The following is a 22,383-nucleotide window of genomic DNA, read 5'->3' on the forward strand; positions in this document are numbered from 1 at the left end:
TTACTTAAATCATGCTGGACCGGTACAAAGTCAAAGTTCAAGCCAATCGCGATGACTCCCACGCTGGCTACAGGACCCAAGCAAGCTCCCATAAACAAAGTACCTTTCCTGGTCACAAAATACGAGAAGCGTCGATATAAGGCCTGGGTTGAGTTCACAGAATTTCGCTATGGGTCGGAGTACGTTAGGTCGTGCCGTTTCCTGCGGATTTTTAGTGCCGGGTGTTTGTTATGTGCTGGAAATTCAATGCAAATGGCACCATGCGCAGCACGAAAGGGTTCTGCTTCTTTCTGCCGCTTGAGGAGATGTTGTCCTTGAGAGGCAGCTACCGTCACGTGAGCGGATGGTTTGTTAACGTGAGCATTTGTGATCATCTGCGACCGCCCATGTTGAGAAATCTCTCTGGGAGGTCGTCTAGTGTTCGATTTTCCTCGATTGTACTCGCTATCTAAATGTTGGCCAGTGAGGAAAAAACTCTGCTTTTCAGAGCAATGTTTTTCGTAACTCTGCATGCTCTGTGGAATGTGGAGTGCGTAAAACTCCGCAAACTGAGCGGAGTTCACCATCTAGGCCTCATCGATATTTAGTGCTGCAAGCACAAGATGTGGCAATTTTTTCCACACAGTGAAAGTGATGTGTCAGTTTCAAGGACGGGTCAAGGGTGTCGAGCGATGCACCAGATTCGTCCATGCAGTCGAGCAGATGCGTCACAGTAGAGCGGATGCGTCGACTTCACAAAACTGCTGTAGTGGCGATACGCTGTCTGATACATCGATCTCTGGAGGACAAGTGCTGGTTCTGATGCAATGCACCAATTTTACTGCCGGAAATGATGCAGCGGTTCTGCTGCACGCTGACAGGAGATGCATCAAAATCCATGTTGCAAGTATCTGGGCTACTTCCAGTAAGTCAGGCACTTGAGAAGGGGTTGAGACTTTAATATCCCTGAGTCTCAACAACAGGAGGCAAGCCAACAAACCCTTGGAGATCACTTGGAGTGAAAGCAGAATCTAGCTCTCCTTCAGCAGAGACAGAGCACAGCAGGCTGCAGGGAAACACACAGAACACCAGGCCTTCCAGATCAGCAGTCCAGCTTAGTCTTTTAAGCAGCACAGCAGTTCTGTTAGAAGAGCTTCAGTTTCATTTCCAGTGTTGTCTGATTTTAGGGGGTCAGAGACCCAGTACTTATACCAAAAAGTGCCTTTGATGTAGGAGATAACTTCAAAGCAGCACTCTAAAGTGCACAAGGATCCCAGTCAACTCAGTCCTGCCTGCCAGGCAACCTGTGTGTGTGTGTGTGGGGGGGGGGGGTAAATTAGTGCTTTGTATGTAGACAGTACACTACCTATTGAATTGTAAGTGTCTGCCCCTCCCATTCCTTCCTATCCAGGAAGACCCATCAGAATGTAGATGAGACTCTCCTTCCTGTGTTTGTGACTGTCTAGAGGGAATGCACAAAGTGTAGCTGTCAACCAAGTGAGATGTGTATTGGAGACAGCCTGCAAAGAACACAAAGTCATGAGAACAGTGAAATGTCCACTTTTCTAAAAGTGGCATTCCTAAAACAGTAATGGTAAATCCAACTTCCCCAGTGAGGAAGATTTGTCATTACGATTCCAAACACATGAAACATGACAAGGATAACCTTCTCTGATCAGAAATTATAGCTTAAAAGTGTAGGAAGGATTTCCCAATGCTAACCTAGGAAAGGAGTAGGCCTCACAGCAGTGAAAAATGAAATAAACAGTTTGTCACAACCAGGACATGCAAACAATCACAGTACATGTCCAACCTTTCATTAACCCATCACCCTGACATTAGATCTACCTAGGGCTTGCCTTAGGAATGTCTTTTGTGTAACAAAAAGGGAGTTTCAAGCTTGTCAAGTAGTTTTAAACGCCAAGTCGAAGTGGCAGTAAGCTACATACACAGACACTGCAAAGCAGACCTGAGACATGTTTGAAAACCTAATTATGTGGGTGGCACACAAAGTGTTACAGTCCACCAGTAGCATTTGAAGTACAGGCCCTGAGTATATGGTATACCACTTTACAAGGGACTTACCAGTAAAACAAAATATGGCAATCAGGTATACATCAATGTCATCCTATTTATGTGAGAAGTAATTGCACTTTAGCACTGGTCTTAAAGTCAACAAAAAGGTCAGAAAAAGAAGTGGAGGAAGGCAAACGGTTTGGGGAGACCCTTTAGAGACAGACATTTTATAATCCCCCCCCCCACTGATCTAGAGTCTAGAGCTAGGGATGGGAAAAAAAGGGCCTGTTTGCATTTCAAAGAACCTTCTTTGAAGTCAACCGCACTTAAAAGGCACAACTGGCTATAAGTATTGGGGCTCTGATCCTACCATGACAGGATACTACTGGACCAGTGAAGAGATCTGCTGGGAGTAAAGCCTGCTTTGCCACAAGTTTTGCCACTGTGCTTTACTGCTGCTCTGGAAGAACTGCTTTTCTCATTTGCTGTCTTGCCCTGCTGCCTTCTGATCCCTGCCCTGCTGAGGACAGGGACTGGACCCATCTCACTTGAACCCAGAGTGACTCCACAGCTTTGCTGTCTTGCCCCCTAGTCTGATGTCAAAGGGCCTTCAAAGACACCCTTTAATCCTGCACCAGCACCTTGATTCTGCCATTTGTGAGTTCTGCCTTGTTAAGTAGTACCAATCCAGTTCTGGGCCCATGAAAGTGAACTTCTGCTGTGCAGAACTATGAAAATTGACGGAGTCACTACTTTTCGCCAATTGGAACTGACTCATTGTCTTACGACGCCGACACAGGAGCAGATCGATGACATTGCTTCGACAGCCTAAGCGGCTTGGAGATGACAGACAGTATGGCTGACGATGCATCGCCTACTTTGTAAAGGGGTTTTTGGATGTAACCCTAATTGCCTGCGCGGATCTGAGCTGATGCATTGAGTCTTTGACATTGACGCTTCCTCCATCCAAGGAACTTTTCAGTGGGGCATGAATGAGTACAATAGTCGGTCAGCCTGCCATCACGGTCAGCCTGAACTTTGGATGTACCCTGGTACAACATGACCCCTTAGCACTATTTTCCTTCTAAGCACTACATTTTGATTTATTCTTTAAAAATTCATAACTTCAGTTCTATTTATTGGATTTGTTTTCATTTTGGTCTTTTTTTAATCATAAATATATATTCTGTTTTTCTAACTCTGCCTGCAGTAGTTTTGTGTTGTTTTCATTGTGCCACTCTATGTGTTGAACAAATACTTTACACGTTGCCTCTTTAGATAAGACTTACAGCTTATCTTTTAGTGTGTATCTTGCTTAACCTGACTAGAGTAGTGGTAACTGCTTGTCCAGGGTGCATACTCTGACAACCAGATATCCTATTTCTAACACCAGGGATTTTTGCAAGAATACACGAACTCGAAATTTTTTGAACAATTATTTTGACAGACTATGAAACCCCTATATATTGTTTAAACAAGAAGATGATCAACTGATGATAACTTTTCATTAACTGAATTTACTTTCTCTAAAGCCAAAACTAAATTAACAACCCACACTGTGGAGATATGTATACGTATATCACATACTATGTATTGCAATGATTGGATACACCTTATAACAACCCTGAAAATAATACACCAATATTTAACGTGAACCAAAAGCATTGTTTTCTGCCAACTTTGTGTGGGTAGTACATTGCTCACGGCCTAATTGAAGCAATTTATGAACTCATAAATCACAATCAATAAAAATGATTTTTGTGTTGGAACAAAATGTAATTAACCAAAAACAGAGACTAAAAAAAAGATATCTCAATGATTTTGTGTCAAAAGTAACCATCTTTAGGGTGAATAGCCTGATAAATTGTCTATCAAATAAAATGTATTTGCGGAGCCAAGTATTGCTTTTTTGTGAAATTGTAACAGTGACATCCATTTCATTGTAGGGCAATAGGTTATGGAGATATCAACTGGGTTTCCTTTAATCTATTTTAAGCTCCTTGATTTCTTAAACTGGGCTATTTCCTAGAATATATGCAGCTATTGATAATGTTGCTCTCTTAATGAATGAACATTTCATTTAAAGATTTGCTCTCCTTTTAGCTTCTGTTTTAATGCAAACTCAAAATGTTAGTGACAGAATGACAAAGGCGGAATACCATATATGAACTTAATTATGTCATTGTAAATGTTCAGAAATAAAATGTCCCAATCATGTCCTTCTATTTTGGCATCTGATTTTTTGTTGCTTGGAGAGCGAGTAGTATTGAAATCCAATTAAAAGCAAATTACATTTTACTATTGGATAAAAAAGATGTAAGCAAGGACTATTTTAACGTGATATCTAATCTTGAATAACATACTCCGAGCTTGCATCTGTGCCTCAGCCACCTTCTCTAGATCACACACTCACAGAGCCTGATGGATTCAGGGGAACTTTTACTAACACTGAGAAATGGCTTACATACACCTGAGAGCAGTCATGCCATGCAAAATGGAAACATGTGAGAAGCAAAAACACCTAGCCGCAACAACACCCTTATCAAACAAATATAGCCATTCCTTTCTGTATTCATTCAGGAAGCTGAAATAGCTATTAGCAACAAAAGCCTTCTCAAAAGCAGACAGCAATTCCTTTCTGTAATTAAATTTGTCTGAGCCAACATACTTGTTGCCAGCAGCCTAGCCAACGCTCTTAGACTGAAGGAACACATGGTAGGGGGGGGTGTAGGGGGGGGTTAGTAAGAGAAATGCTACACCACCCATTTTATGTTAACCTTACCCTAGTAATATGGCTGACTTTCGTCCTGGCGGTGCCCAGTAGGACTATCTTTGTTGTTGCACCTCCAAACCACCGTCTCCATGAATTCCCTCATTACCACACTCATCCACTCGTCCTCTGGACTCCTCGTCCATGGGACACCATGTCACGAACACATGACCCAACACCTACGAGATCTCCACTGGCTCCCAGTCGTGAAGAGGGTCCCCTTCAAACTCCTCACCCTCGCCTACAAATCCCTCGACAACATCGAACCCAAGTACCTTAACGAGAGAGTATCCTTCCACGTTCCCAAGAGGAACCTCCGCTGGGTCCCAGGATGCTTGTTTCCAGTTCAGGGTGGACCGTTCCCATGAGGCACAGGGTCAAGACTGATTTGCATATGGCTGGGTCCAAACTGGGGTGGCGTACTGGGCAAAAGAACGATGGATTTAACCCAGATCTTTTGACTGAGGGAGTATGTTTGCATTGTCAGCATTCCGTCCATCATTTGTTTGCTGTAACACCACTACACCAGGGAGCACGGAGGAGATTGCCAATGGTGGGCCGCGCCACTCTGCATCACAGGCCGGAGGATGTGGCGCTGCCCGGGTGCTGTGGAGAATAAGGCCCCTGAGATGCACTGAACCTTTGTGGTGGAAGCACTGCAACTTCACGCCTAAGGGGGCCCTGTTGCATCACCTGCATCTGGAGGTTCCCCAGCAGTCTTGGTGGCGACTGCTGTACCCAGGGTTGTGAAATCCTGCCTGGCTGAGTATCCTGCTGGCTGAGTCACAGATTCAGAGAGAGCACGGGGGTTTGAGCCTGTGTCAATGTCCATGTGAGGAGAAGGTGGGACGTGGAGTGGAGGAGGCTCGGGATTTGAGTCGGACCCAGGTCTAGTGCCTGTGGGTGGTGCACACTGTGCCCTGAGCAATCCCTGCACTGCGGCTGACCTGTGGCAAAAACAGCGGAGGATGTCGAGGGCCACTTCCAGTGTAACAACGTGAGGGTGTTGGGTTCGCCTGAGGGAGCAGAAGGGGCTGATGCAGCGGCATATACTGAGACATGGTTGCGTGGCCTACTCCCCATTCTTTGTTGTGGAGCAGGTCCATCGTATGCCGGTGAGCGGGCCGCTGCCGGGGACATGTCCTACATCCTTTCTCTTCTGCCTCATACAAGGATTGTGATGCTGTCCTGAGGGAGCTGTACAAGTTGGGGGAGGTGAAAGTGGATAACTCCACAGTTGTTTTCTTCCCTGTCTATGCCATGGGGGTGCAGAGGCACAGGGGCTCATATCTAGTGGTTAAGGGATGCCTCAGAAAGTTCGGCATCAAATACTCCCTCTTCTAACCATAAAGGCTGTGACTGATCTCCGATGTTGACACGCAAATCATTTACGCTACTGAACAGGTCCATACCCCAGTGCAATCTACTGGTCGCGTGGTGCTGCAGACAGGGAGTAAAGGGTTTGCGCAACAAGCTGTCATTCGTGGAGCCAGTTGTACTTGGAAGCGTAGTAGGAGCAGGCACCCACGCCACAGCTACAAGCCACCCCAAATTTGCAGGAGGTTATACACGAGAGTCTGAAGGCACTGCATGAGGTGGCAATGATGTGCAATCACACTCAGAGTCAGGACCCAGACACTTCCCCTGAACGCTTATCCAGTGACATGGGCTACACTGTAACGTGTCATCCGGTGCGGAGTCCGTGCAACCCACAGATGTGACTGCTCAGATGGCAGATAACCTAATTTAATGTTGACTGGTTGTGCATCTCTCCTTCTTCCATGGTTACAGACAGCTCTGGAGAGTCACTGGTTTTCTGCAGTTCCTTGTCTCCAGCGTCCTGTTGCTGAAGTTCCGATGTACAGAGCACTTAGAGGGATGAGGTCCAGTTGTCACCCAAAGGGGAACGGAGTAGTTGTTCAGGTGATCAATACATGTCAGGGGTGGTGGTCTCCTTGATGCTCCGAGCTGCAATGACAGGAGGTCCAGGGCATTGTTAACCTTGCAATAGATGAATTGTGGGAGGAGCTCTATCATCCAAGGGCTCCTGCAATGCTGTGACGTCACATGTTTGGTGTTCCTGTTGTACAATGTGCCACAGCTTGTGCCACTTTCATGCATTAAACAGTGGGAATGGAGCATTCAATGGGTGTTGCTGTGGGGGTACCCACGCCACACCAATGGAATCTAAAGTATTCCCAGGTTTACGAGAAACTCTAAACCTTTAGAATGCGTCAGAATCTAATACAAACCCAAGGTTGACGTTTGGGAGGCGCTATGATGATAAATATTTTAATTTCACCTTTTCGGTGTGTGATGCATTCTGCAGCACAGAGAGAAAGAGGAAATACCCTGGAATGATAGGTTTTGTGCAGGTAGGTGTCCCTTGTCCCTCCACAACATCAATCAACTCCACAACACAGTCACCCCATTGTGTAGCAACGTCGATGAAAAATACAGGGGGGGTTATTGATGAGCCCCTTCAACAGTTCAATGCCGCCAGTGCATCATTTTCTTGATGTACTTGTAGCGTGAATTTAGCACAACATTGTGCAGTTAGTACAAAGTGTCGCATCTAGACATATTTGTGACCTTGTAATGCCATGTGCAACATTATACCTGTGTCCTGTATGATGTATGCAAGGTGGACATTCCCACACAACAAAGCCTCGTAGGAGTGGTATAGTAAAATGTATCAGATTTCACAGCAGCAATTCTAGGATGCCACTGCGTCAAAATCTTACGCCTGCCTCACGGCAGGCATAAGGGTAACGCAGTGCCATAGGGATAGGCTGGCCCCATGCATTGCTGGAATTGCGTCATGCTTGTGACACAACTGTAGCAATGCGTGACTTAAGCCCTGACAGATATCTGTGATTGATTGCGATATGGAGGTGCCGTACAGTAAACTGTGCAGTGCAGCAATGGTGTCGCAAGGAGGGTACAGTGAAAAGTATCCAATCGCAGTTTTATCGAAGTCTTAAAATAACTACCTCTAATTGGACTTTGCGGCAGTTTTGGGGTGTTACCGACATACTGAGATTTCCTTGTAAATGTTGCATAGTGCGTTTAGCTGCACTTTTTTCACGTGTATGTCTACCTTGCATCTCATTTTCGTTAAGTCCCACTAACAGAGTGGCGATCTGGAAAAATCACGTTTATGCCGGAAAATTGCCACTAACTGCAGTTAGCGGCAACTTGTAAATAAGGCAATAAAAAAAAGTCGCCATAACACCAATAAATTGATGGTACTGTGACATTAAATTCTTGAAAATATGCCCCAAAATGCTCTAACCTTTACCTTCGTGTAACAAAGGATCTCTGACAAAAGGAGTAACCTCCTGAGCGATCCACATACAATACAGTTTGGTGATTTGCATGGTACATGTTCTTAGCAGCAGGCATATTAGCCCTCTTCTCTACTTTATCATGAGTGGAAACTGCCACTGGACAATACTTCAATCAGTCTCTAGCAGGAATATTGATCACCTCAGTTATCTTGATATTTTTAGTGGTGCCTGAAAACTGCACGAAACACAAGGAACTCTGCCGCATGTGTTTTTTTTATTCATTTCTAATCACACTGCCCCACGAGGTCAGCACCAGGGTCACCTGCACTGGTCACTCACACCACACTAGAGCTGTCTCTGCATAGTAACATTTCCCGTCCCTTATAAATGAGTAGGCACATTTACGGGAATGGTCGTGCAGGGCACTGCGCCACAGGGAAAGGGCAGGAATGCTTCTTATCTATCCAATACGGTGCATTTCTGTTGTTTCCCACTGTGCTGCGTTGGTTTGTCAGCCTAGTGTCACTGCAGGCACCCTTGCACCATGGTGCAGGGGTGCCTGTGTTGTCGTCATAAAGGTACCCCTTCCTGCACAAAAACAATCAATGCAGCACACATAGAAAGAGAAAAATATGAGGCGAAATAAAGATATTTCCCCTCTTTGCATCTCACCTCAGGAGGAGTAAGATTTTGACGCATTCCCAGGTTTACAAGTCCTTGTAAATCTGGGAATGCGTCACAAACCATGGGAGTTGTCATTGAAACATGCATGAAGCAGCAGGTCACCAGCTCCTATCCCAGTAAGACTGCCCAAAATGTCCAACCTTTTAGAGCAGTAAATTGAATACCATTACAATATGGAAATAGTGACTAAAAGTATTTACAGTAATTGGAAACTGAAAATGTGTGGGTTGAACTCATAAACAATTGAAGGATTCCAAATGGATCAATGGTATATATTAAAAAATAGACGACAATCACATGTACCAGTGTTGTACTTACGAAGCTGTTGCCTTTGGGATATGTGTTCAGTGTGAAGAAGGTAGGACCATAAATCTAAATGTTTATTTCTGACATATCTCTGGTCAGTGGTGTAACGAAACTTGAGGGGGCCCCCTGCAAAATACATGGAGGGGGCCCCCCGTGGCCCGGCCCACCACCTACCACTTTGTCCCACTTTGGATGGATTGATGGGTAAGTGGACGGTGGTACGGATGGATGGATGGATGTGGGTGGGTGGATGGATGGATTTGTGGCTGGAGATAGATGGATGGACGGATGGATGGATGAGCAGACGGAGGTACGGATTGATGGATGGATGTAGATGGATAGGTGGAGGGATGGGTGGATAGGTGGAGGGATGGGTGGATAGGTGGAGGACAGATGGATGTGTGGTGGCTGGGCAGACGGATAGATGGATTAATGAACGAATGCGTGTGTGGCTAGGGATGGACGGATGGATATGTGGCTGGGGATGGCTGGACGGGTGGATTGAAGTACGGATGGATGGATGGATGAATGAAAGAATGGGTGTGTGGCTTGGGATGGATGGATGGAAAAATGTATGGATGAAAGGATAGGTGTGTGACTGGTGATGGTTGAATGGGCGGACGGATGGATGGGTGGGTGGGTGGATGGATGGATGGAAGGATGGGTGTGTGGCTGGGGGGATGGGCAGACAGACAGATGGATAGATGGATGGATGAACGGATGTGTGTGGCTAGGGATGGACGGATGGATTTGTGCCTGGGGATGGAGGGATGGACGGATGGATGGACAGAGGTATGGCTGGATGGATGAAAGGATGGGTGTATGGCTGGGAATGGATGGCTGAATGGACGGATGGACGGACGGACTGATGGATGGATGCAGGAGCGGGTGATGCAGTTAAGCTCGGCGGGCGGGTGATGTTGACTCACGTTGGAATAGGATTTATTTAATTTACTCTAATCTATCGTCTATATTTCCCCCCTTCAGCGATTAACTGCACCGTTCGCTGCTGGATGGATGAATGGATAGTTGAATGGATGGATGGATGGACGGGTGGATGGAATGATGGGTGTGTGGCTGAGGATGGTGGATGATTGGTTGGGTGGATGGTTGGTTGGATGGATGGATGTTTGGGTAAGTGGAATGGGTGGACTGGATTTGAAGGCTATAGTTTTGCACATGACGTAGTATGCAGTTGGAGGTGACAGGACACTAGGGCCAACTGGGGGTCCGATTTCAGAAGTAGGCATGCGGCACTGGTGGCTGGGAGGCAAAGTGCCGCCAGTCACAGACACTCCTCTCCCCTGGCCTGTAAGGGGTGCCACAGTAAGCAGACCCTTCCTTAAGCTTCTCTCTAGAGTCCCAACACCCTAAAGGGACCACAGGCCTTTGCCAGACTGTCCCCACCTGATCAGTGAGTGGGGGCCCCATGCCACCCAGACTTGGCCTGTGATTCTCTGCCCCTAAAGGCATCACCACAGCCTCTCTCCAGCGCTCCTGTGAGCCGCCATTGTCCAGGTGAACAGCCCCCAGTGACCACAGTCAATGCCCCAATGTTTACAATCAGCCTCGCCCAGTCCCCGGGCACCTGGCCCTACCTCGTAAACACACTTGCTTGCCGTGCCAGCACTCTAGTGCTCCTTGTTAGCCCTCCCTAGAGAGCCCTTTAGGAACCCTCAAACCACCTGTTATTCCTTGAGCGCGCCCCTGACCTCGAATGTACCCAGGCCCGGTTCTACCGAGAGGGCCAGGTGGGCCAGGCCCCCCCCAAGGTAGCCCCATGGCCCTCCCCAAGCCGATTTGCAAGCAGAAAAACATTGTTTGTTCTTTTTCGTTATGATTTATTTGGGCCAGCGGCCTCGCTTTCTCATCCTAATTTTTTAAAAAACATGATAGGCACCAATGCCATGGGCTGCTTGAAGTGCCTGGAGACAGGCGTGAAGTCAGTGAGGATTGAGGTTATCAATGAGCACATGTGAAAAGGAGGAAAGCCTGTGACACTCCTACCAGATCAAAAGAGACACAAAAGCTCTCATCACACAGTATTTAAGAGATACTACAGGGCCCCAATAATCTGATAGTATTTTGCCATCCCATGGTAAGTAATTGAAAATGTGGAATTCGTATTTATATCTTAGTGTGCTTTTGTGCTATTCTTAAAGTGCAGCACTATATACTGCAAATACCACATCTGTTGACTTTTGTGAAGTGAAGACTTTTGACAAGTTTCACTAATACAACACAGATACAGCATTGACTGGGGCAGGGCAAGTTCTTATTAAACGAAAAAAACACTGGCGGCTGTCCTGTGGCAGCACTGCCTACTTTTAATTTCCAGCGGTACTCGCTGATGGCTGAGTCTAATATAATTACACCTCAATTATGGCACAAACACCACACATTGCTGCGAGCAACAGTGACTGAGTATTCGTTTTATTCTCTTTTTTGTCATATGAATAGGTACAAATGGAATATAGCACTGCTGTAGCCCCTCAGATCATAAATAGATAAGATACTCCTGTGGGCTAATGCACTTGCTTCAAAGATGTTCCTATAATCTGTGGCTTAGTTAGTTAAAATCTTGTCAGCCTTTCATTACTTACACAAGAGTGGGACAACTTGTATGTCCTTACATCAGTATAAATATTCTGAGCTTCTCAGTGTCTCTGATCTGGGTAAACACAGATATTTAAGCTTCAAATAAATCTGGTCTTTTGGGGCATATCAAAAGTTAGTACACAACGCACTAATGTTGTCGATTAACTAGCAGCTGGGATGGTGTCTTTTCGACAGAAGTCCTGAAAAACAGTTTTCATACCTGTGGCAGTTTAGAGCAGGGAAGATTATCAACAATTATAGAATTTTGATGAGGAAATGAGGATGAGGTGCAGAGATGAGAAATGGAGGAAGGTGATTAGAGGAGAATGTGAGGATAAAAAAGTTGAAGGTAAGAAAAAAGGATAAAACAAAAGAATTGTAAAGAAAGAGGTAGGTGAAATAAGAGTAACCGAGTGAGTAGAAGGCAAGAGATCACATTTAACAGATGTTGATTAGAGAAGAGTATGAGGGTGATGAGTGTTAAACTAGAGAAGGTGATGAAGATGGTGTTTGAGTTGGATGAAGGAAGATGAAAGAGGACTCTGGGAAAGCAGAAGATAGGGTGATGAAAGTAGACTGATGATTGGTAGGCATGTACTGGGAGAGGGTGATAAGATGGGAGTAGTAGGAGAGGAGTATGAAATGTTGAAGGAGGAAGATGAGTCTGGTGAAGGATAAAAATGATGAGAAAGGAAGGTGAGCAGAGAGAAGATTGGTGGGCAAATGATAATTTGGGGGAAATGGAGTGTTAAGAGGAGAGTGGTAGAACACATGGAAGAGGACGGTGATGGGAATAGGATATACTAGTAGGAGAAAGTAGGAAAGAGGAGGGGACAAGCTAATCACAATTTAGAAGAGACAGTTCAGTTTTGAAGCATTCACATAAGATGTATGTTTCCTTGGGTTTCACCTAGAATGCATTCTGCTCAAAGAGCTGACAGTCAAATATTGTTTGACAAACTAGCCACCAAATTGAAGGACCACTTGTCATTCTCAGAAGTTGTAATCTTTGCACAATGGGAAGCTAGGGGTTGAAACAGCCCTCTGTTTGAGGTTTGGTTGGTTCAGCTTAGGTTGGCAACTTTGATTGATCATCCAGTTGTTACTTCTCTTATTTGGAGTACATGTACCGCAGTAGGCACTATCCAAAACATTTTTTATAAAGTTGCATAGGCTATTACTTCTTCTTTAAAACATGTATGGCTTTGAAGTGTTTGTAGATGTTCTGCATGCTCAGGAGCACACTATGTAAATAATTCAGGCCTTGTTGCTGCTTTCATTCCAAATGGTAAAGGCCACCAGGGAAGAACAGGAACAGGTGCAGGCCAGCAGGATTGCACACATCCATGCACCCACATAAGTACAGCCACTATCCCTCATGCAGCAGTAGGAAAGGCAAGACTGACAAAAGAGGGTGAGGTGGAGAGAGTCAAGGTTGAGATAGATAGAAAGAAGAATAGGTGAAGCAGAGAGAAGGAGGGTTATAGGTAGAAGAGTGATGAAGAGAGGGAGGAGGGTTTGGCAGAGGGGGGATACTGAGAAAGAGAGAGGGGGTGACTGGTGAGCCAGAGACAGAGGAGGGTGAAGAAGAGAGAGTTGGGTGAGCTAGAGAGAAGAAGGGAGTGGAGGTGGAGGTGCAGTCAGACCAACGAGAGGTGGAGAGAGAGGGGAGAGTGAAGCAGAAAGAGCGGCGAGTGAGATGAGAAAAAGATGGGGATGGGTCAAACAGAGAGGAAGCCGAGCCAGGGAGAGAGCAGGGAGCGGTGGAGAAATAGGAGGGTGAGGCAGAGGAAGTGGAAGGAGAGATGAAAATAAAAGGGGAAATAAGAAAACAAAAGAGGGGGAGGTGGGTAGGTGAGCAGGGTGAAGTGGAAAGGAAGGAGGTTGAGGTGGAAAGAGAGATGGGTGAGGTAGGGAGAAAGGATCATGTGGTAGAGAGAAAGAAGCCTGATGCAGAGAGAACAGAAGAGATTAAGCACGTAGGTGAAACCTCAAGAAAGGCAGAACTAAATCTGGTGTACATGCTCTCAGCAGTAGGTACAGTATGCAGCTCAACCCCCTTCAAAGCCCCTCCAGCATGCCTGATCCCAACTCACTGAATCCTGGGAAATGCTAAGTACCTCCATTCATCTTCACGGCCCACCCATGCTTTCTCTTGGCCCTCCTAGATCCTGAATTCTGGAGCCAGGCCTGAATGTACCCCTCGGGGGCAACTCCTAGTGCCTGGAGTCATCAGCCCCAACGTGCCCACTACAAGCCACAACGCTTGCCCGTAACCACCGCCTCTTGTATGCCCCACCCCCAGCCCCAAGGTCCGTGAACACCCCACAGTGGCTTCGGCAGAACCATCACCCCAAAACCGTGAGCTGGTTCTGCCTACCTCCCTCAAGTGAATTGCCATAGACGGCCACCCCACCTCCCCTCACCCACGCGGGCAACACTCTGCCACGAAGAGCACACGGCGAGCCACTGGCAGGGAAGCTCTGCTCAACAGTGCTTGCTCTCACTGGGTGAGGGGGCCCATTCCCCCCCCCCCGCAATGCAGGGACTGTAGGGGCCTGTGTTACGCCCCTGGTCCACAGTCAAACACTGAATATTACTGCAGTCATCCTTCCAGGCCTTCTGCAAGAGTTCTCACCCACTCCTGCAATTACAAACCCTGCCTGGCTTCCTGTAGAATCAGTGGCTTCCTTAAATGTAACAATAAAGGGTTACTTACATTTCTTCAGATCACTGTCACCTTATTGCACTGTCTCTGCACAAAGAACAGAGCATGCTGGTGTCTGCTGAATATCAGGACAAGCAAGGTGCATGGCTGAAGGGTCCCGGGCCTCCTGCACCTGGGGTGGGGGGGGGGGTAAGCCCCTCTGCGTGCACACATAGAGTTTTATCACCTGTCTCTCCCTCTCAGCATTGCTTCTTCCTTTGAACTTCCTTTTGACCTTCTCCTGATCACTGCTCTGTCCACTGTTTCTTTCTGCCCTCCAGCACTCTGGTTTCCTTATAAATACTGGGGTGCCTTCCCTTCCAGGCCTCCGTACACAAGCAAGAAACAAAAGCTATAAATTGTAACTGTTTTTTTTGTGCGCAAGATCTTCAGAAAACTGCTTCCTGCCGAAATAAAGGCTGAAGCTGGTTAAAACTGGTGTGCAGTGCTCAGGCCTGTGCTTCAGCACTCTCTTCACTGTGGGGGGAGGGGGCCCCTTCAAAGTAGGGAAGCCTGGAGCTGAAAACTGTCTCCAGGTCAAGTCAGCTCTGTGCTGCCTCAGAGGAGCAGGGCCGTCTCTGGGGCCCCCACCCCATCCTTGTCCCTGGCCTGGCTCGTGGCTCCAACTGAAGAGATACAGGGTTGATACTTTCTCTTCAGTCCACAGCACGTGCAGGGCAAGGCTGCTTTAGGGAGACAGAGTGGGCCCCTTCACTTACTGAAGCCGGCCCCCCTACCCCCACCGTGTGTGTCATCTGTCTTCTATCACAGGCCTGTCTTCTATTCAAGCTCCTTTACTCGTTGGTTTCACCTCCTCTTCTCTTGCCTTTCCCCGCTGGCATCTCTCCCCCCCCCATCTGTCTCCGCTCCTTCGCTGTTTGTCCTTCCCCTGCTTCGTGTGCCTGGTACACTTTCAGAGGCCCGGGCCGGGCCTGGACTGGAGACCAATTATTAAGAGGCCGGGCCCCCGGCCAGCGCACCTTAAGTAATAAAGAAGATGACGTGGTGTGCCTTGCTAGCTCTGCTCAGACTGAGGGGCCCCTGAGGGGCCCCTGGAGCACAGGGGCCCCCCGCGCTGCGGGGGCTGCGGGGGCCTGTGTTACGCCCCTGTCTCTGGTAGCAGCAGCATAAATGAATTGTTTATTTATTTATTTATTTGTGCGTTTTTATAAAGCGCGGACTTTACCCGAAGGTGTCAGAGCGCTTCACAATAGGAACAGAACTGATACATGAGAACATTACAAGTGAACAAAATAATTGTGTGTTTATCTAACTAACCAAAGCTTAAAAAGGAACTTATTTTGTCTCTCTAGAGTGCCCAATGTGGAGATGGTTATCAGATTCGTAATATTACATGCGTGGTGCATGATGCCTCATTCTCTGATGTCACAAAGCAAGTGGAAAATGTGATGTGTGGAGATCTACCATCAAAAGACACTCCCTTGCATATGCCTTGCTATGTACCTTGTCCAGGTAAGCATTGTCCAGCGTTCATTTCGGCCATCTTAGGACAAATCTAAATATTATGTGCTTTTTAAAAATTATTTTATGTATATGATATGGTTTTGTAATATTACACAACAAGCTTCAGCAACTAGATGACCCATATTTGGGTGAAATAGTGTCAATAGACACAGTTTGTCGCACCTTCTCTGGGAAAAATGGTTTGCATCCTCAAATATTCAAGTATTTATGATGCAATAAGAATTAATCAAAAGCAAGAGTAGCTTGTAAGTCACAGCAATCCATAACGTATTCTTTCTATATTACTCTCTTGTCTAAAGGCTTAACGTTAATTCCCTTGTCCATGTATAGGTGCAAGAGTGAACAGAGACTTTGTCTGTTAAACTTGTGCCTCCATATTGCCATTGTCAGTAGGCTTGCATAAGCATTCCAAAGTCGCATTAGGGCATCCTTTTCCCACCATTTACAGTGAAGAGAAAAGCTTGATAGTTTGCAAAAATCAACAATTCATCAAGTAATAGATTTACAGGAAAAGACAATCTATGATAACCAGGTTATGCAGATTGTAAAAATGTATTAACTAACACCACTTAAAAGTTACAAAATATGAAATGGAGCGACTAAAAGTGTACTTTTTGATTTTTATAAAAATGTTGACATAGACATCAGGAGAAACAAATGTACCACCATAGAAAAGTGTGCATTTCTATGTACTTGGAAGTATAGTTTTATGTCTTCAAACGTTAGGCTTGCTCACAAGAGTTTGAGGTCCTACTGGACAACTGGCTTTGGGGATTTAGTTTGTGAAAAAATATTACCTTCATACTTAGGATTCTTTCTCTTGTGACACTTGCAGTAAGAAATGATGTATTTATTTAGTGAGTTAGTTGGTTCGTGTTAGACGTGACAGCCATAGGGCGGTCTTCCCCTCAACTTTTTTTCTTCCTCCTCCACTTTTTCTGACCTCGTTCTTGATGGCCAAAGGACTCTGAGCACTTTACCACTGTTAACCAGTACTAAAGTGCATGTACTCTCTGCCTAAAACATGGTAATATTGACTAATCCTCCATTGGCATATTTAATTTACTTATATATCCCTAGTACTGTGCACTACATGTGCCCAGGGTCTGTAAATTAAATGCTACCAGCGGCAGCAGTGCACTACATGCGCCGAGGATCTGTGAATTGAATGCTACTAGCAGGCAGCAACACTAATTGCGCCACCAACTTAAGTAGCCCTCTAACCATGGCTCAGGCCTGCCATTGCAGAACCTCTGTGTGCAGTGTTCACTGCTATTTCGACCTGGCAAGATACACCTCTTGCAATGCCCAAGGCTTCCCATTTTATACATTTAAGTCACCCCTGAGGTAGGCCCTGGACAACCCAGAGGGCAGGGTGCAATGTATTTAAAAGGCAAGACATGCACTTATAACTTTTTAATTTCCTGCTACTAAAAAACTCTCAAATTAATTTTTCAGTACTGCAAGGGCTAGCTCGACCATATGATAACTTTGGGATTACCGCATTCCATTGTCTAAGTGTAATTTCCAGTTGTGAAGAGATAGACTTTCCAAGTTTGGTGTCTCTGGGTTCACAATTTAAAATCCAAACATATGGTGAAGTTGGATTTTAAATTGAAGTTCTAAAATGCCACTTTTAGAAAGTTGGCATTTTCTTACTTTAGCCATGTGGTGCCTGCTGCCTGTGTGTGATTACATGTCTAGGGTGGTGAAAGTTCGGCCTTGTGTGTTCCCCCTAGACAACCACAAAAAAGGGGGGCTTAGGTGTGACATGAGGGGCCATTCTGGCAGGATGGGAGGGAGGAGATCGACCCAGCCTTACTTACAGGGAGACCGCATTGGAGTGCAACCCACATACAGAGACACGGTGAGGCCCACTGAAAAAAAGTACCTTAATCATAGGTTCTTTGACGTCGAGCATTTGTGGTACGGTTGAGATGATGCATTGGTGCCGATCCACATAGCAACAGCGATGCACTGATCCTGATCCACACCACGAAATGAGTCACAAAAGAATTAGAAACACAGAGTGATTACTAATAAATAAAACAAGACCAAAACAACAAAATCCAATTAGAAAATTGGGCAAAAGGCATAAAGCGCCAACTGTGGATATCTGGTAACACTGGACAGGACAAAGTTACAAGTACAGGACAAAATTGATGGGGTGCACGCCAGCTACAGGGACCCAGTTACCCCCGTTGAACGGAGAACCTTAAATCCTGGCTTGCTAAGCATTGCATGGATCAGTTTTGAATATGCTTTGCGCAGTTGAACATGCTTTGCGCAGCAGAAACTATGCATCGGTTCTGAGATGCTGCGGTGTGAGGTCCTATTATGTTGATGTTGAAGATCCCATTGATGGGGCTTGTAATGTGAAGTACTGTGTCAAGGGGGCAGCACGCAGTCAGGGTGATGAATCGTTCCGAAGAGCTGCTATGCAGAGTCTGGCATCATTGTAGTGGCTGCTGTCAATAAGGATGCAAAGACCTGCCCTGAGGATGCGCTGAACAGTAGTGATTCTGGGGGACATAGGCTGCGGCGATGCGGTCTGTGCAACAGGCTCAATCGACCCAGTATCAGCAATACGACGGTTCTGCTTGGGGTTGTACCCCGCAGCGGAGGAGATGAGTCAGTTCTTCTGGGTCTACAGAAGCTCCTTAAGTCCACATCCAAGGGTACAGGACTGCGGTGGCACCGCTGGACAGGGAGGCAGAGTTCAGGTGTGGGTGCAAGCTGGTTGGAACCATGTTATGTGCCTGAGGCTTCAGGTCAGAAAGCCAGCCAACTAGCCCTGGGAGTCACTCTGGGTTCTGGGTTCAAGAAATGCAGGCCAGGTCCTTCTCATGTAAGAAGTGGCCCTTAGGGGCCACCCGGGTTACTTACAACCACCTGCTATGCCTTCCCAAGTAATGAAGAGTTGGACTGACAGTAGAGAATACCAAAATACATTTATTAGCAATACTCTGAAGAGGAGTCCAATTTGACCTGCACCCTAAGATGTCTGCTGAGGGACTGACCCTCCAACAGCCTACAACATGTAGTGATTCTTCCCAGTAGCCTCCAACCACGCCCACAGTGGAAAGGTACCAGCCTGGGCCAACCATGAACAAAGAGTGCACAAACGGTTGAGCTACTACCTGCCAGATGGGTACATGCTATCTGCAGCCCAAGGTTACTGTGCTGAGCCTCACCGTCTCATAATGTGGGAGCAGAACTACTCACTTGGATAGGTATGCGAGCGCAGAATGGCCTATTCATTAGTAAGTCGAGAAACAGCCTTGAACAGAAGAGAAAATAATAGCGAAATACAGTGATTTGCTGAGGCAAGCAATACAAGAAGTGAGGCCTAGTGCAGGTGCAGTCTAAGCAGCCTAATAGGAATTATGAAATACAAAATGGAGTCACGCTCGCTAACTGAAGCCTGCGCATTACGGGGATAACTCAGTGGGTTGCATAACGTGACTACAAATGGGGTCTATTTAGCCACAAACTGCTAACTTAATATAGCATGAAACGAGTACATTGCAGGAATGGGACTTTCAAACCTAACATTCACCCAGGTAGGAAGGCAGCAGGTCAGCATAGAAAAGCAGAAATCCAGCAGAGGGCAGTCCAGAAGAGTGGTAGTCCTTCAGCAGCACAGCAGTCCTTCTTCATGGCAGAGTATCTACAGGCCCAGAAGTGTACTTGATAAAAAGCTTGATAAAAAGCTTGGGAATTTGGCTCGATAAAGCACTGGACTTTTCAGCTCAAGCCAGCAAAACTGCCTCCACCTGCGTTGGGCTGATGAAAATGCTCCGCAAAGTGCTCCCTTTGCTCCCAATCCAGGCGAGGAGGGTCATGGTGCAGGCCCTTGTACTTTCCCGCTTGGACTATGGGAATATGTTATATCTGGGAGCCCCTGCGGCAGTGGTCAACAGGCTCCAGGTCACCCAAAACTGTGCCGCACGATTGCTGTTTAACATCCCGCGCTGGCAGTCCGCCAGGAAGGCGCTAAAAGATCTCCACTGGCTCCCGGTGGCTGCCCGAGCACAGTTTAAAGCCATGTGTATTCTACATAAATCTCTTCATCGAACAGGCCCGGCCATTCTACATCCTCTAGTATCACCCTACATCCCTTCCAGAGCCCTTCGCTCTGGAACACTGCATCTGGCTACTTCGTCCAGAGTCAAGAGGGCCAGATGGGGCGGCCGCTCTTTCAGCCATACAGCGACAAGGCTCTGGAACTCTCTGCCTGTGACCTTGAGAGAAGACAGTAACTTACAATCCTTCAGGAAGGCCTTAAAGACCTACCTGTTTGCAAAAGCGTACTAACTACCCGTAGGTCCGACACAGTAATCAGTCTAAAGCGCTGCGAGGCCTCCGGGTAGTTATGCGCTATAGAAATGTAATTTTTCATTTCATTTCATACTGAAGGGGTGGTGCCTAAGGTCCAGTCATTTTACCCAGTTGTGCCTTTAAAGCGAGGAGAAGCTTCTAGAGGCATGCCTTTGAAGTGTATAGATGCCCTGCCTTCCCTGCCATGGCTCCAGACTAATTGCTGGTGTTATGTAACCTTTTGTATAGAGGCAGGACACAGCCTATCTAGGTGTAAATGAGACTGGGCCAAGCTCCTCCCTCCGATCCTGCAAGTGATGGTCCATCCAGTCACACTTCAGCTACCATTGTGTATGGCTGTCTTGGAGGAATACACAAAGCCCAGTTGCCAACTTCATCCAGTCATGTGACCAGAGGGAGGCTGCAGGTTCCAAATGGCTAATGCAAGAAAACGCCATCTCTCTAAAAGTGACATTTTCAGAAAGGCAATTTAAAATCTGACTTCACCGTAAGTTAGGATATTAAATTCTGATTCCAGAGAAACTTAGAGGATGTAATAAGGAATTCTAATGTTATCCTATGGGAGAGATAGTCCTTAAGTTTGTATAAATAAAACAAATGTAAGAGTTTATTTACTATGATGATATGTAATACTTAAAAGAACATATCCTGTTTTTTAACTATATTGCACCCTGCCCTCAAGGCTGTCCATGGCTTACCCCAGGGGTGCCTTATATGTATTGAAATTAAAGGTTTAGGACTGGCACAAGGTTTATTTTTACAGGTTGATTTGGCAGTTTAAACCACACACACAGGCTCTGCAATGGCAGGCCTGAGACACGTTTTAACAGCTACTTCAGTGGGTGGCACAATAAGTGTGATGCAGGTCCACTAGTCCCATTTAATTTACAGGCCCTGGGCACAAGAAGTGCCACATTACTAGGGACTTGGAAGTAAATTAAATATGCCAGTTGGGGATACGCCAATATTGCCATGGTTAAAGGAGAGAGCACAAGAACGTTATCACTGGTTAGTAGTGGTAAAGTGCACAACGTCCTAAGGCCAGTAAGAACGAGGTCAGAAAAAATTGGAGGAGGAAGGCCTAAAATTGGGGAGAAGACCACCCTAACGCTGACTGATCTAACACAGGGTCATCCAATTGTTGTTTTTAACTCGACAGGAAGGCCCTAATAAGTTAGTATAGAAATTATACCTGATGTGTGGAGTTTAAAAGACATATGTTGAGGATGCAGTCTGAATTTACACTATCCACATGCCTGCCAAAAATTAACGACTTTCAGTTCCACCGTTGTGCTCCACGTGGCCTGCAATTTAAAAACACTATAGTGACACATGACTGGGAAAAGTGCCTTTACCAAGTAGGAAAAACCTATTTTTATACCATCTAATAGGTCCTCCTAAGTATGCCTCATAAGGCCCAATGGATTGATGGTTAATATATAATAAAATATGGCATAAATAGTATGTCATTACAATGACCAATTGTCCAAAAGTTGTATTCATTGTATACATAGGGCTGCAATTTCAATAAACAGACCTAGGTATACACAGAATGAGTGTTTTATGACTTACCCCGGAGATATGATGGTGATTAACATGTATTTGTCACTTATTTTCAAAAAAAGAATTGAATCATGAAAGTAGATTTTTCTTAACTTTACTGGGAAAGTAACTATAAGAATTTTACTTTGCTCTGCCTCTTATAAAATTGGGTTAGAAGTAGTGTGTGCCTTAACTTTGCTCCAGACGTACAATAAACATCTGTGACTGGCTTGCTAGAGAAAGACAATGACTTAGTGGCTGAGCCCAGCAATACAGTGGTGTTGTCGACAAGTCGTCATTTTGGGGTACAAGGGCATTTGGTAGAACAAATGACAGCCTTACCAGCTCTTACTTTGACTAGGAGATGTTACATGGAGCTGGCAGGAACTGCTACCATTCATTCCCAGGAACACTACAGAATTATTGACTCCAGCCACAACAGGATAGAAAACCAATTCTGACCCTGACAGAGGGGCGGACATCTCTTCTAGGTAAGTGTCTATAACAAGAATGAAATCTCCTCCAGGTGGTGTGAAGTAGGAGTCATCTTCTTTTGGGGATCATAGGAAGGCTTGCATCAAACGAAGACAATGGGGGGAGGAACCGTTGTGGAAATAGTTATGATTAAAGGGAGGAATTCTCCTATGACTGGCTAGTTCACTGGA

General features: G+C 46.0%; 1 protein-coding gene across 1 annotated transcript in view; it reads left to right on the top strand.

Moving 5' to 3' along the window:
* THSD7B (thrombospondin type 1 domain containing 7B) overlaps nucleotides 1–22,383 on the top strand; it is a 1,994,218-nt gene that overhangs the window by 1,885,749 nt on the left and 86,086 nt on the right. Inside the window, exon 22 of the mRNA XM_078682458.1 lies at nucleotides 15,664–15,823. Within this exon, the coding sequence (XP_078538584.1) occupies nucleotides 15,664–15,823 (160 nt within the window). The remainder of the gene's footprint in view (nucleotides 1–15,663; nucleotides 15,824–22,383) is intronic.

Source organism: Lissotriton helveticus, chromosome 3_1 (genome assembly GCF_964261635.1).
Source record: "Lissotriton helveticus chromosome 3_1, aLisHel1.1, whole genome shotgun sequence".
Lineage (NCBI taxonomy): Eukaryota > Metazoa > Chordata > Amphibia > Caudata > Salamandridae > Lissotriton > Lissotriton helveticus.